The sequence below is a fragment of the Pteropus medius genome, unplaced genomic scaffold (assembly GCF_902729225.1).
Source record: "Pteropus medius unplaced genomic scaffold, Ma_sr-lr_union100, whole genome shotgun sequence".
Lineage (NCBI taxonomy): Eukaryota > Metazoa > Chordata > Mammalia > Chiroptera > Pteropodidae > Pteropus > Pteropus medius.
Genome location: NW_024351073.1, coordinates 2,480,280 through 2,496,813, shown reverse-complemented (window position 1 = coordinate 2,496,813; position 16,534 = coordinate 2,480,280). Strand labels below are relative to the sequence as shown.

The window sequence follows — 16,534 nt, the reverse complement described above, 5'->3', positions numbered from 1 at the left end:
ACATTGATAGTTGTTGAAACAAATTTTTCAGTTTTTAAATATTGTTTCATCAAAGTGATATTTTTAAAGTAAAACCCTTTCTTGTTTGAGTTGTTACCCTATAACTTCTCAGGAACCTTGCTATTTGACAAATATTTATTTAGCAAGTGTTTATTGAAAACCTTCTCTATACAATGAAATCTGACTTTTAGGATGAGAATTTTAGCACTGCAAAGTGTATCTTGAAATCTGACTTTTAGGATGAGAATTTTAGCACTGCAAAGTGTTAGTAAAATGTCCTTGCTTTGTTGATGAGAAAACAAGGAGTCTTTAGGAGTCATAGCTAAAGTAACCATGTAAATTATCATCCAAACAAGATACTTCTGAAGGTGAAGGAAATGCTCTTAATAATTGTCTGAGGACAATTAGCATAAATCAAGACTGCCTTGGGCACACTGGAAGTGGAGTCACCCTAAGACCCATAACAAACTTGGAAGAAAGAAGCAACTTGCTCAGGGTCACTTGGTGACTAGGACTGGAATCCAGGTTATTGGTTCCAGTCCAGTGTCCTCTCTTTCACATTAAGATCCTCCTTATGACTTGCAAACAAAAGCACGTTGTCATTAATACACACAAAAAATGTTGAAGACTTGAAGAAACCGCTTATAAAAGTGTGTGGCTTACCTCCACTTCCACTTTGACTGTGGCTAGAAAAAGAAAAACAGAGGCAAATTCAATTAATATATGAATTATTTACCTATTAGGAAGACAAGTATATGTATTGAGCAGTCATACCAAAGAGAGATAATATTCCAGTTAAAAGTTCTCAAGATGTTACAGGCGAAGAGGAAGAAAAATTGTTCTTTATCATAATACGTGAGTTGTAATAAGGCAAAAAACAAAACAAAACAAATCTAATAAGAATCAAATGAGTTTCAGTACTATATAAGTATTCAAAACCATGATACTGTTTGCTTCTAACATTTTCCCATGAGGCAGTTTTCAGATTATACATTATTCCATAAATGTACTTATGAAAAAAAAACAACCCAGTATTATTCTTGGAGTCATATAGGACCATTATTGCATTATATTCGATTCTCTTTCAACATCTTATAACCACAGTATTTTACTCTTAGTCCAATAGCACTAATGTTTTTTTTTAAAGAGAGAACTTAAAAAAAAATGGAAATCTTATTTATGAGGCTTTTATATAGTGTGGCCACTGATTCCCTAAATCCAGATTCCCTGGATTTCTTATTTAGTTCTATAACATTTTACATTTACCCTATTTATTTTATAATCATCTGTTTCTTGCTTGTACCCACCACTGAAATGTGAATTTGGCGAGAGCAAAGGAAGTATAGATTGTGGGAATTGGAAAACCTCAGAAGTCATCTTGTTCAATCCTCTCATTTTGCAGAAAAGAAACTGAGACTCTGAGAAACTAAATTATTTGACCAAGTCTTTTTAATTAACTGAAGAACTAAGCTAAGAACCTCAGCATCATGTCTTCCTATAAAATATTATTTTGTCTACACCTAGTTGCACTCCCTGTACCTCCATTTTTGCCTTTTGGATAATCTGTCGGCAACAGATATCAGTCTGATATTACAACCATACAGAATAATTCTACACTCATATCTGATTCCTCAATCTTCAAGTCAGATCAAAGAAATTGGTCTGACAGAGATCTATGGTTAATTTAGAAATAAAAAACACTATTGTTAATGGAACTTTATAGAAAAACAATCAATGTATCAATGTCAATATATAAATAAGGAATTGATTTTTGATGAAGTTTAAGTATATTCTTTACTTACTATTTTCACATTTGTTTTCTCTGACATTTCCTTTTGAGCATGAAGCAGAAAGTTAGAATTATGTGAAAAGTTACAATTCTGGTTGGCTGACACTCCTGGCAAATAGATTCCATCACGAAGATTTTCATACCCAATTCCCAAAGAACAAGGTAATAATAATCAGGAGTAAAGATGCCTGCCACATATTATTTTATTCCTAGAGCAATTCTTCAACTTCCCAAAATGATCTGTTTAGAATACAAAACATTTAATAGATGAAGTGAAGGTAAGGAGAGAAGAGTATGAGAAAAGAAGAGAAAGGAAGAGAGAAACGAAAGGATAAATGGAAGGAAAAAGGTTGGGAAGCATAAAACAGTTTGTTATGAGATGGAGAAGTGGAATTTGCATTTGGGATTTCCTTTTCTTCACTTTTCGCATTTATTACAGAAATTATTTTAGTTAAGAAGTGAGAAAGACAGTTGTTGGGACCTGTGCTTTAAGCCTCCTGTCTACTCACAGAATTTGAAGTGCACAGCCAACTCTCCTTATCCTAAAGGGATCAGGAAAGAGAAGGTAAAGTGTGCAAAGGACCAGGAGCCATCTGGAGGAGGGAGGAGAGGATGGTGCCATCCCTTACTCTTGCCAGGGCAAGCTGCCTGCTACAGTCAGCATCTTTCCTTGTTCTACTAAGGACAAAGCATGTTCTGTTATGAGATCTCTGCCAGCAGCAGCTGTAGTTTCAAAAACAAAACTTGTATAGAAATTATGTCTCTTCTTTCTTTTTTTTTTTTTGTTAAATATGCATGAGAGGAATAGATGCTAGTAGGTATTGTGGTGCTATACTTTAAGATATTGAACATTAAAACCATACACTTCCTCTATTCCCATTTTATTAAATAAAAGATTCTTTTCCTGCTACATATTTACTAACTCGAGTATCTTTTAGAATTGTGGTATGTATGGACTTGATAAAATGAAAAAATAATAATGTTAGTTTTGGGAAATAGTCACCTATTATGGTTAAATAATGCTTTATTTTAAGAATATCATTTCTTTTTTTTGTGGATTATTTTTTCTTGAGTATGTATATCAGTGCAAATACATATTTATTAATGTAACTGGGGTCCTTTAATCCCAGAATAAGATAAATGTGGTTTTTATTTTTAAAGAACAAAGGCTAAACATAAAGTATATACAGTGATGATATACATGGGATGACATGATCATATTCAGAAAATTCTGGAAATCTCAGATTATGGCCATTTAGAACTTCAACTGACCTCAAAATTGATATTTACTGACCCCCAAACTAGGTCAATGTGTTTTTGATCACTAAAGCCAATTTACAATCAGTAAACTCCACTGTAAACATTTAGTATTTTGCTATATGTTATATAATTTATGATCATAACATGGTAGGAAGGCATTGCAGGTTACAATTCATTTTAGAAAGACAAAACTTCCAGAAAGCAACACAACAAATTTATGACAAGAGGTAAAAGGCCACAAGAGGGAAATGTTAATTCTTTATGTCTTATAAGTATATTATTATTTTGATAGTTTTATGTTATTTAAATGGTCGATAATTAAGACATTTTTTTCTTTGACATTTGAATTATGAAGAATGCAAACACATTTTTACCCAAAAGAAGATCGAGCACAGATTGTGTGTTTCAGGATGTCCATGAAAGATTGCCAAAGCCACAATGTGGATGTAACCAGGCTGGAGATTTTCCTCTTCCTTTTCCTTCAACTTAAAGGGATTATGGCTTTACCAGGGAGGGGAGATATAGGAGGAAAAATGAATGAAAGGAAAAGAGGAATGGAAAAGCAAGAAGAAGAAAGGACATAAAAGATCAGAGCTAGGAATGGAAGACAGAAGAGGAGACATGGAAAAAGAAAGAAGACTGAGAAGGGAGAAAAGAGAAGAAAAGGTGCATGAGAGTGGATGGCCACTTTCCCTTCCTGGCTCCTCCAGGAAATATTTCTTGTTCTCTTCCTCTGCCCCAGACAAGTGTTCCAACAATTCATGGGGGAAAACTTCACTCTAATCTAGTGGAATGAATGGGCAATGAAAAGAGTGCCCCTTAGTCGATACCCAGGGATCACAGGGAATTGAGTTTTTACTTTTGTACTTTGAAAGAGCAAAGTGGAATTGTAGTAGAAAGCATTCTTTTTTTCTGTTTTATTTTCAAATAAGAACAAAGATATTTAGACTCAAAGACTTCAGAGCAAAAAGCTTTTACACTTTTCAGAACTAAATTTCATATTTCATGCTTCATATTCTAGTCATATTTATTTCAGGCATATCTCTAAGATGAAATCAGAATGAATATTACAAAACAGCATTTTGGAATGACCACATATTTGGTAAGATCTGGCAAATGGGCCATTATATTTCAAGTAGTTTTTGATACATAAAACCAAAGGATAAAATAAAAGATTCCGGAGTTTCAAATGACCTTGCACCCACATTGGAGTTACTATATATGGCAATTTAGTTTAGTGATAAAGAGCAGTAGGAAATGTGGAAGGTAAAACTTTAGGATCCTAAAATGCATAATCTGTGACAAGGAGACAGTCCGATGTGTTTTACACGTTGTTTTTGCACATACCTGCTAGCCTCATCCTGCTCTGCAACATCATCGTACACTTCTTGGTCGTCTTCAATGTGTCTTGATGACAGAGGGCTGAGAGAGGTTTTTTTCCGTTTCAAGGAATCATAGTCAATATCTACAGCAGTGGTTTTAATATAGCCATCTACCAAAAGGAGAACAATTTATGTTCAGATAACTGAGGTTTAAATATTTTAAAGTCATGAATAAAATATCAATTGCACATTTGCTCTTTAAAATTGCTCTTCATTTCTTTGCTTGCAATCCTGATTTATAGATTTCCCATGTAGACACACATTATACTGTACTTTGTCCAACTTTTATGCTGTTGTGGTTGGGGGTAAGCCTAGAATCTATTTTCAAGATTCCAAAGTAATTAACATGACTCATTTTTTCCTTTTAACATCAATGAAGAACCTAATGCCCTTTGTTCCTCCCTGGAGTAATATAAATATTTACATTTTTCCCCACTAAAAGATAACACAGATGAGGTGAAGATGGAGGTATACTTGTCATTTTGAATCCTCTTATCTTTGTCCACCCTGTACAATACTCTTAACGCTTATGAGTAGTTCTGAAAGAATTTGCACATCTCATTTGGGCTCAAAAACAACACCTTGAAATCATAGGAAAATTTATACTCACATGACCCCCTTGCTGTTCTGCCCAACCATTTCCCCTCAGGATTGTCTGTGATGCGGATTATTTCAATTTGCTCTCCTTGCTTGAAGCTCAGTTCATTCTTTCCTCCTTTGACATCGCAGCAAGCTTTTGCTAGGTGGATGACTTGAATAGGGCCGGTTAGCTGCAAAGAGGAAAAAATAGTCACAACAGGCTTCCTTACTATTCAAAAAATCTTTAAGGAATGCAGTTTTGAAAGACAATATGTCTGTAACTTGCCAACCTGCCTATTTCCAACATTTACAGGTTGGAACCAGACATTGAGTATGAATGTTATTCCTGGTGAATGTTTTTATAGGAGGGGTTAGGGAAAAACCACAGGGTCAGGCAGAACAAGCAAAGAATAAGTAAGCATGTGCTTAGGGTCCAGGAGAGAGTGGCAGTGATCTGTGGACCTTAGGAACTAGGAACTCTGTGAAAGCCTTGCAAAGGATTTAACTAATAACCAAATATCACTTATATATGACAATCCATGCTAGGTGCTATGTGTTTTTATGGGATATGCTGGTGATCTGCTTGGGGATGAAGGTGTTTTCCCTCTTTGCATTGTGTAGTTATTCTGATGATTCTCTGAAGCCCTAAAACAGCAAAGGGAAGGGAAGGTGGTGATGGTGGTGGTTGCCCTATCAGGAAAAGCAGTTTAGTAATATGCCCACGATCACATAACTCACATAGACAGCTGGAATTTGAACCCACAGCTGTCCAACTGTCTAAGCTTTACATTTTCCCTGTGTCATGCTATTGAACCTTTATTTAAAGATAATAAATATACTAAGTTATATATAAATCAAATTTTTATAATTCAAACCATATATTAAATGTTTCAGAGGAATTAAATAAAGGAAACTTGATATGAATTCTTTTTAAAATGAAGAATAGTTCTATAACTCAGATAATCAATTTAAAATATAGCTGACATACCAGACCTACACCAGATGGGCTATGTCATTGAAGATGGTATAGCCAAGAGAGGATAGTCTACAAGTGCAGTGTTATTGGTGGTAGTAATAGAAGTCATACAATTAGAAACCAGAGATTAGAGAAGACATAGGTCAGAAATCCAGATAGATGACGAGGGATGAAAAACAGCAGGTATCAGAAGTCAACATAGGCTTAAAATAAGGCAAAAATGTAAGTCAGGTCTAGACATCAGAAGTTAGAGTAGTTTATAGAAACTTTATTCTGAGACAGGTCTGGTTCATCTGGAGACACTTGTGTCCCTTGCACCATTATAATACATGCCCCAGGGATGTGTGTGGTCCTAAACTCATAGCATAAGTAGATTAATATGAAATATATAATGAGAAGAGCCAAGATGAGTTTGAGTAACTGCGTATTCATTCATTCACTCAATCAACATAAAATTTCCTGGATGCCCACTAATTACAAGCCACTATAGTTTGGATTTTATCATATTACATTTTCACTGCAGGGGTAAGGAAGCGTTTTGGACACACACACACAAAAATACTGTTATGAGGATAGTTACTCCTTAGAATACAACAATTAAGTAATTCTTCAACCATGTAAGATTTCAAGAATGGTGCCCCTTTTGTGTGAAAATTTTAAAGAAAGAGAAGTTATTCTTTTTCACCTATCAGCAAGCAAGTGCTTACTTTAAATTTCTTCTTTATCTCTTGTTCTTTCTTTTCTCTCTCTTTCTGTTCCTTTTTCTCCAGCTCTAATCTCTTCTTTTCCTCCTTTTCCCTTTTCTTCTCTCGTTCTTTGGACGCTTCTCTGTGAATAAAAATTGTTAGGTTGTTTTATCATCTGCAGGCATCGATGTGATAAGGCTCACTATTCACAGAGGTTTCTACTCACAGCAGAAGACAGTATCTGAAGTCTAGGTGAAGATAAAAAGCCAAAGATTGTCAAAATTCCTGGGCGTGTGAAATTGTTCATAAAACCAGTAGGAGGCATGCAAATGAGGATTCCTTTCAAAAGCCCTGCTTTCCTTTACAACTTGTGCCAACCACTGAAGGACACTTTATAAAAGCCCGGTTCTTGCTGCATATCAGCATGAATAAAATTAATCTCTCTCTCTCTCTCTCTTCTCTCTCTATCTTACAGAGGTACAAGAGCACACACATGTGCATCCATTCAGAAACTTTAGTCAGAACTGGTTGAGGAAAAACTAGTTAGAGATATTGGGATTTAATCGAAATGAAGATATTTGAATAGACAAAAGATAAAAATAAGATGCCATATTTATTTCTACCTTCACTCACTTTCCGAGAAATTTCTTAGTCCTGGGCTACCCAACCCATTTTGCAGCTATTTTTAACATTTTTCTGCTTTAGCAGGCTGAAACATCAGCATCTGATGATGTATTTCTCATAGCACCCTTGTGAGGTGGAGCACTGCATAGGTGAGGAAATTCTAACATAGATGAATTCATTTGCCAAAAGAGCAAGAAATACAGATTCTTGGCTATGATTTCCCATCAACGATCTATATCTAGAGGCAATAGCTTTTTAACAGAGTCCTCTGTAAAATCCTTAGATAGATAAAGGATCTTTAGTCCTTTGTATTAAAATAAAGGTTATCATAATATGTCAGCCGTTTGAACAATAAAGTTTTCCCCGCCCTAGTGTTGAATGTCTATTCACTCTCCCTCATACAAATCACTATATTCATCTTAGAAGAAAAATATCATGGTAAAAAAATATAACTCATACATGTCTTCATATGTTTCTCCTTCACTTTCTTCCTGTCAAGAAAATATTAATGGCAATTAATTTTAATTATTTAAAAAGGAAACATACACTTATTAATTACATTGATCAAATACTTAGTAAAATGAGTATAAATTTAAGCATACGTAAATTTGGCTTGTTTAAAATACTTTTTCATTTTTAGACATAGACTGGGAAAGTAAGCATAAAAAGATTTCATTTTATATCCTGCTGTATAATTCAGATATGTAGCCAGACTTAAGTTAGTGTTCAGTGCTAAAAAATTACCGAGTCAGTGTAATGATTGGTGTTTAATGTCTCAAATATTTTTGATGATATAAGATTAAAATGGAAAAATATCATCTTTACTCATAAGAATTTTCACTTCTTGGTTTATAGCAATAGAAAATTAATCATAATAATTGTTATATATTCTAGTTACAGCAACATAATATGAGAAGGAAAAAAACTGACCTCATTTAGATTTCCAGTACCTAAAGGAGTTAAAAAAAGAATAAAATTTAATGTAGTCTAATTGAGAAGCACTTTAATATAGGATTATTAGGTGTAATATAATATTCAAAACAGTTCATAATATAACAGCACTTATGCTTTATCAAAGATATAGAAGTACAAAATAGAATACATAGTTTAGATACTTACTATGGTTTTTTGATAGTTGTAATTTAATTATAAAATCATTTCATTGGCTTTCATAAGATAATGAAGACACCCTTTCTTCTCTTTATGAAAGGCATGCACATTTGCTTTTGTGGGCTTGTCTGGAACAAGGCTATTATCAGAAAATCACAACTAGTTTGCATTTTTTGACTTATTTGTTCCCAAAGATTTTTCTTTCATATATCAAACAAGTCAAGTTAATAAGATTTTTAAACAAAATATTTTACTGCTCAAGTATTTGGTAATATAAACTAATCACCAAATATTAAGACATAATCTAAAACAACAATAAGACAAATATGTGGTATTGATATAGAAACAGATAGACCAATAGAATAGAGAGCTCAGAAACAGATACATAAATTTACATACACACATATATACACACACATAATGCACATACAAACATACGCATAGAGTTGATATAATATAAAGGTAGCATTATAAATTAATGAGAAAATGATAGATTTCAAAATATGGTAATGGGAAAACTGGCTCCATGCATGAGCTATAAATCTGGATTTCTAACTCCTCAAAGGTAGACTGTAAAGAGATCATGGTCCTAAATATAAGGGCTAAAGTTCATAGAAGAAAATAGATGATAATATTTTTATTTCCTACGGATAGGACTTCTTCAATAAAACTTAGAAAGCATAAATTACAAGGTAAAATTTAATGATTTTGATTGTATTAATATTTATTTATGTTCAGTGGAGGACTGAACTTAACAGCATGGGCTAAGTAGACAATGAACAGGAATTAATATCTGGAATACAAAGGAACTCTTGCAAGTCAACCAGAAATGGATAACAACACATAGACAATGAACAAGAATTAATATCTGGAATACAAAGGAACTCTTGCAAGTCAACCAGAAAAGGATAACAACACCTAGAAAAAAATGGTCAAAGAATATAAACTGGCAACTTACAGAAGAAGAAACAAATGCTAATAAGCAAATGTGGTACTCAGACTCAACAGTAAGCAGAGATATGAAAATGAAATGAGTTGTCATTATATATATGTGTCATTATATATCTATATGACTGGAAGCAATTGGAAAGCTGAATACTACCATGTACTGGTGAAAGGTAGGCATCTTGGAATCTTCATGCCCTGCTGATGGAGTATACATAGATGTGGATCTTATGGAGAGCACTCTAGTCCTACTCAGTGAAAATGAATATTCCATAACTTATGAGCAGCCATTCCACTGGTCTCTCAAGGTCCCCACGGGGTATGTACAAGAAGGTGCATTGAATGATTTGTGGTACCTAGTGAGTTGGAGGTAAATGTGAATGCATAAGATGCATATCATGGAGTACTTAGCATGTGTACCATGAAGTACATACCATAGAGTAGTTGTGCAGTAGTTAACAGCAATAAATGAGATATAGCACATACAGCAACACAAAAGGCCCCACCAAAATCCATTATGTTGAATATTAAAAAAAAAGATCAGAATGAGCAATAACATGCTTTTTATGTAAATTGAAATATATACACATATGCAACAGTATGAAAACAATATGTATAAACAGGCACAAACACATTAAATATGTTAGAATATTTGTCTTTGATAAGGGGAGGAGAGAAAAAGGAGTGGGTTATGGAGATAAGAAGGAATAAATAAACAAAATGAGAGAAAGGTCTTGCATGGACCAATGATGATAACGACCCATTAATAACTCTTTGAAAATGATTAACTTAAACTTCCCTATCTGAGATAACGAAAGATAAATAAAGCATATTTTGCCCCTTACCATTAGAATGCATGACATCATCTTGATTTTCTTCATTTTTAGGGCTTCTGGAAACAAGAAAGAAGAAAAAGTGAAAGTGGAACAATTAGATGCTCACCTTATAATAAAAAAGAAAAATAATAAAAGGATATTTTAAAACATGATTCTTTTCTCTTTAATATCTTCTCTGATTTAAAACTTCAGACATGATTAGATAGGCTTTAGCCTTATATTTATGCTGCTACTGCTGTAAAAAATGAAGAATCATGGAGCTTGAGTATAGCACTGTCCATTCATAGTGAAAACATATAATTAATCCATTGTTTCAGGGCAGTAATATGTTTTTTGTTAAAATAGCAGTACATCAATAATTTAATTCTGGGATTCTGAAGGCATTTGATTGGTTTTGTGATATAGACACCAAAGGGAATTAGTTCCAATCCTTGACTTCTTCCTTTTTTCCAAATGTTCTCCACCTGGCTTGATTCCCATCACTTGTGGCTTGGGCTCCAAGCCACTTCATTCCAAACCACGTCGCCCAACTGCTCTTAATGGTTATCAATACCTGGGCCCTGCAAATCCCTAATGATTTATGGAAACCTCTATATTTTCTATTTCTATTTTCAGATTGATTAGCATAGCTGGAGAAAATTTGCCATTTTACTGATTCTAGATATTATAAACAATTGGCATTCAATCTCAACTGCATCCTCTATACCGTTCTATGTCTCATTACACTTTTTTTTTCTAGTCAACACTCTCGCATCAGCCGTCTCGATGACTATTCAAAACCTTCACTACTCTCCTCAAGTCTCCTATTCCTCTTCTCTCGCCTATAAACAGATGATCTCGTTTCTTATGGCATTGATAAAATAGCAATTAAGTGTGCACTTTCTTTAAAAAATGCATTCTTTTAATACACACACTTATGTACAGTTATACTCATTCTTACCTTCTCCCTGCCAAAATTCTTTCTACCTATGTTCTGAATCCTACCTGAATTTTCAGTGACTTTACTCCTTTTATTTCATTTCTTCTGTGTATCATCTTATTATTTATATTATTATTATCCCTCTTCTTTCACTCCCCATCCCTAATATCTCACTCTGTTTTCTTCTTCGGCCCAAGTTATTCTCATTCATTAAAAACAAACAAAAAACCCCACTTCTCTGCCTTTCTAAACCCTCCCCATTGCAACAAGATAATCTTCCTTTTCCCAGCCAAGTAGGAAAATGTGCCTATACTCACTGACTTTACTTCCTCTCCTCCCACTCATTTCTTCATTGACAACAATCTGGCTTCTATTGCCAATCCTTTACTGAAACTATTCTGAAAAGACTTAATTACCAGATCCACTGGATACCTCTCAGCCTGCATCTGACTTGATTGCTTTGGGGCCCTCAATAGTATGGACCATTTTGCCTTCCTTGAGTCTCTTTTGTTTCTATCACAAATCTCTCTTGTTTCACCTCTTGTCTCTCTGGCCACTATCCCACAATTTCCGTTGCGGGTTTACTTTCCTCTGACTTCCTCTTTAAATGATGATGTCCATTTGTGTTCTGGTCTTGGCTTTCTTCATTTTTTTTTTTTTCACTCTATATCTGTTCCTGAATGGTCTCAAATACTCCCACAGCTTCACATACTATCTTAATGTTGGTGACTTTCATATTGCAATCTCTAACTCAGGCCTCTTTTCTGAGTTTCATACATAGTTACAGATCTATCTATAACTGTATCTATCTATCTATCTATCTATCTATCTATCTATCTATCTATCTATCTATCATCTATCTATTTATCTATCATTACTTAAATGTCCCACAACCTATCTATCTATCTGTCATCTATCTATCTATTTATCTATCATTACTTAAATGTCCTACAACCGGTTCTAAATTAACATCTCAGAAGCTGAGATTTCTCTCTTCCATCCCAGCCTAAACTTGTTTTTCCGACTGGGTTTCTTATCTTGAAATGGCACCACAATTCGCATATTCACCTAAGCCTCAAGTCATTCTTTACTTCTCACTCTTTTCAGTCCTAAATCAAATTAATCAAGTTTTGTCAGTTCTACATACTTAATGTCTCCTATAATTCACTTTCCCACTCTCCTGCTAGACGCAAGAACAGGATCACATCATCTTTGTGTGGACTCTGGAATTAGCCATCTGGCCAGTCTTCCAGTAACAAGAATGTTCTGTATCTTTGCCACCTCACAGTCCCTTCTCCACACTGCTACCAAAGTGATCTTTCTAACACACAAATAAGATTATACCACTCTTATATTTAATACTCAAGCCACTTAAAGAATTAGGAAAGACTATTACTTGAACCCAAGGGATATTGGTTGAAAATTAACCCTATTTGAACAATGTGGGCTGGAAGTGCCTTATTATCACTGAGACCATAAAAAGGGCTCAGTGGGTACACTTGTGGCCATGGATGTGTGTCTCAGCCTCTACCTGAGATGGTAAACATGTGACCATAAACTGTTAATCTAATAAACTCACGTTTTTTAAATTGAAAAATTTAAATTTAACTTCTATATGCATAGCTTTCTGTGTAGGTAAGAGTAAAGGCTCAGTTAGATTAGTCATAACAAGGCATTTGTTTCTCTTAGAGAGCCTTTCTAGATCTTGGAAGATTCGGAATTAAATACAAAAATGATGGAATAATTCAAACACAGCACAAAAATTTTTAGAATAAGTTTTATAATCATTAGGACAATATACATATGTTCAATATTTTAAGTATTTGTAATATTTGAGATTTGTTGTATCAGAGAATATTCAGTTAGATGTGTCACATCATTTTAAAATTTGTGAGTTACACTTTTTTATTTCAGTTGGAAAGGAAGGACTCTTGATATTGTCAGTGGCTGCTGACATCATGAGAGTCAATCAAACATTATGTACACCTAATAAAAGAATACAGCATCACCCAGAATGGAGTCATACATACATGCAGACACCCATTTTGATCAAGCTGCTTCTGTATCCAACTACCAATTTACAAGAAATACAGAGAAAAGAAAAACACATAAACTATATTGTAGGAAGGCAATCAGCAAAATCTAGACTGTGGGCAACTATAGTGCCCACAAACAGCTTGATTTGTTTAACAAATAAATTGCAATAAATAATAATAAAAAAAAGATAGATGGTGAACTTGTAGCTTAAAAGAGAATTACAAAACAAATAAGGCAACAAAGACATTAGACTTTGAATTCTTATTCAAACAAACTTAAAAAAACCACACATGATTAAAGAGACAACTGGAAATTTGAACAATGGCTTGACGTTTTATATGCATACAGAGAGTCTGTTTTTAGGGACCTACTGAAATATTTATGGATGAAATTATAAAATGTTTGGTATAAGTTTCAAATTAATATAAGAAGAGGGTTATGTGGGAGGGGGCATAGATGAAATAAGATTGGTAAAGGGTTTATAATTGTTGAAGTTGGTGAAGTGGACATGTTGGCTCATTATATTATTTTCCCTGTCTATTATATGCTTAGAAATTTCCAAAATAAATATGCTTCTGAAAAGTATAAAAAAAAATCCAGTTGCAAAATTAGAATATTTAAGGTAACTGGATGATGTTTGATAGATTTATAAGAGTCATTTAAGTTCTTGGAGGGTTTTGCTTAGCAGAGTTACTAAATTTGTTCAATCGGCTATTTGAAATGCTTAAAAATAAAATTCAATATATAAATCTATATATGCAATGCAAAACATGTAAGGGAATTAACTAAATTTATAAATATAACCTGATTTGAAAGAATTTAGTATGAGTCATCTAATCATTAATCAGAGATCCCCCTAAAAATAATTATTGTTACTTAAATAAACCTTACTAGATGTATAATAGGATAGCAAGTTATATTGTGCAAATTTAAGTATTTAAAAGAAATTAGGCCTTTGCATAAACTTTAATGAATTAAATGTTAATTAAAAGCACAAAGTATAACTATCTTACACATCTAAATATACTGACATTCTATAGAATAAAATCTATAGCCCTTTTCTTGGTATACAAGGCTTTTACTATCAGCCTTGCTCTTTACAGTTTTATGTTTCTTCTTCAATTATTTTGTCTTCTTCTTCCATTATCTTCTTTTCACATATTGATACTGAACGTACTCTCTGAATATTCTCTGGTTTATTTTTCCTCCATACTTACCTCTGCTGTTTCCCTTATTATACCTTACCTGTGGCCATCCTTAATCTTTAAGTTTCTCCTTAAACATTCCCTCTGTGAAGTTATCCTCGACTTCCCCAAGCCCACACAGTTGTATCTTCTATATGTTGTACATTGCTCCATTATAGTGATTATTCTGCATTGCTACCATTATGGAGTAATTGATGCCTGTTTCTCTTACTGCTATGAGACCATAAGCCCCTTGAGGAAATTAATTGTCACTTCATTAATTTATTATTATGATAGTCATTTTCAGAAAGCAATGAGTAATTCCTGTCATGTATAGGACTTTTTTAGATGAATTAATGATATCCTAGTAATACTAAGAAGCTAAATTAACTTTTATTACTAAAGTAATTTTTCTATTACTATTTTTGAAAAAGAATATTAAGTCAAAGACTACCAGACTTGCAGTTTACTTCCTAATACACTTGGATGAATAACAAATGCTAGCAAAATGAAGGCTATCTGCACATCACATTTATACATGTGTCTACATTTTTATGCGAACCATTTATTACTTGCAGATACTGTTTGCATGAACACTTTATTCATGGACCCAATGTTATAGTATATAAATCTTAGTTTACATTAAAGTATTCAATAAACATGAAATGATGATAAGAACAGAAATGATAGTAAAGAATAAAAGGGAAAAAGATGAGGAAAAGAACTAAGTGAATGCTATAAATAAATCCAGAACAAAGTGTCACTAATTGCTCAAAAGAAGTGTTCCAGACATTGAGAAAAACTGCATAGAGAGATAAAAAGACAACAATGAAACTTGTCATAACCTAAGTCATAGAAAACTAAACAGAGAGAATGGGTAAAGGAGAAGAAAGGGAAGCTTATCAGTTGAATAACAGTATGTCTAGTCAAGGAGGCCTTTCGCCATAGTTCTTTCTCGCTATGCTATAGCAAGCAGAATTAAGTAGGAAAAGTAACGTTATGACTGTCATTATGACTGTCATCATTAGAGCTCTATTTTTTGACTTAAATATGTAAGGCTGTTATTCTTTAAGTTCTATTTGCTATTCGTGACTTTAGTTTTTAATTGTTTTTTTTCTTTCTTTTTTAAAGGATATATTACAATTGGAGTATGACATTACATTAGTTTCAGGTGTACAACATAGTGACTAGACATTATACAGCTTACAAAAAGATCACCCTGATAAATCTAGTACCCATCTGACACCATGCATAGTCACTACAATACCATCTACTACACTCCCTATGCTATAATTTATATCCCCCTTTATATCTTGTAACTTCCAATTTGTATTAATCCTTTTCCACCTTTCACTCAACTCTCAACCCCCTTCCAACTGGCAACCATCAAAACGTTCTCTGTATCTATGAGTTATTTTCTTCTTTAGATTCCACTTTTAAGTGAAATAATATGGATTTGTCTTTGTCTGATCTACTACACTCAGCACGATGATCCCCAGGTCCATCCATGTTGTTGCAGATGGCAAAATTTCACTCTTTTTTATAGCTAAGTAACATTCCGTTGTATTATATGTGTATGTATATACATACATACATGTACATACACACACATACGTATATACACACACATATACATACCTATATACACACATACATACGTATACACACATACGTATACACACACACACGTGTGTGTGTGTGTGCGCGTGTGTGCGCGTGTGTGTGTGTGTGTGTGTATAACCACTAATTTATCCATTCATCCATTTATGGACACCCAGGTAGCCTCTGAATCTTGATAATTGTAAATAATGCTGCAATGAACATATGGATGCACATGTCCTGTTGAAATATTGTTTTGGGTTTCTTCAGAAAAATACTTGGAAGTGGAATAACTGGGTCCTTTTTGTTTCTTCTTATAGACTTTGTTTTAAAGTCTCTTTTGCCTGGTATAAGTATTTCTACCCCAGCTTTTTTTTGTTTGTTTCCATTTTCATGAAACATCTTTTTCCATCCCTTTACTTTCGGACTGTGTGTCTTTCGATCTGAAGTGAGTCTCTGTTAGGCAGCTTATGTAAAGGTCTTGCTTTCTTACCCATTCAGCCACCCTATCTTTCGATTGGAGCATTTAATCCATTTACATTTAAAGTTATTGTTGATAGATATGTAGTTATTGCCATTTTATTATTTATATCTTTAATCTTTTTTCT

General features: G+C 33.6%; 1 protein-coding gene across 4 annotated transcripts in view; it reads right to left on the bottom strand.

Moving 5' to 3' along the window:
• FYB1 (FYN binding protein 1) overlaps positions 1 to 16,534 on the bottom strand; it is a 144,524-nt gene that overhangs the window by 20,922 nt on the left and 107,068 nt on the right. For all 4 annotated transcript variants that reach the window (XM_039842611.1, XM_039842609.1, XM_039842612.1 and 1 more), the window contains exons 4-10: positions 10,197 to 10,243; positions 8,227 to 8,246; positions 7,756 to 7,787; positions 6,694 to 6,814; positions 5,042 to 5,201; positions 4,397 to 4,541; positions 664 to 686 (exon numbers count right to left, since the gene is read on the bottom strand). In XM_039842611.1, coding sequence (XP_039698545.1) covers positions 664 to 686; positions 4,397 to 4,541; positions 5,042 to 5,201; positions 6,694 to 6,814; positions 7,756 to 7,787; positions 8,227 to 8,246; positions 10,197 to 10,243 — 548 coding nt within the window. The remainder of the gene's footprint in view (positions 1 to 663; positions 687 to 4,396; positions 4,542 to 5,041; positions 5,202 to 6,693; positions 6,815 to 7,755; positions 7,788 to 8,226; positions 8,247 to 10,196; positions 10,244 to 16,534) is intronic.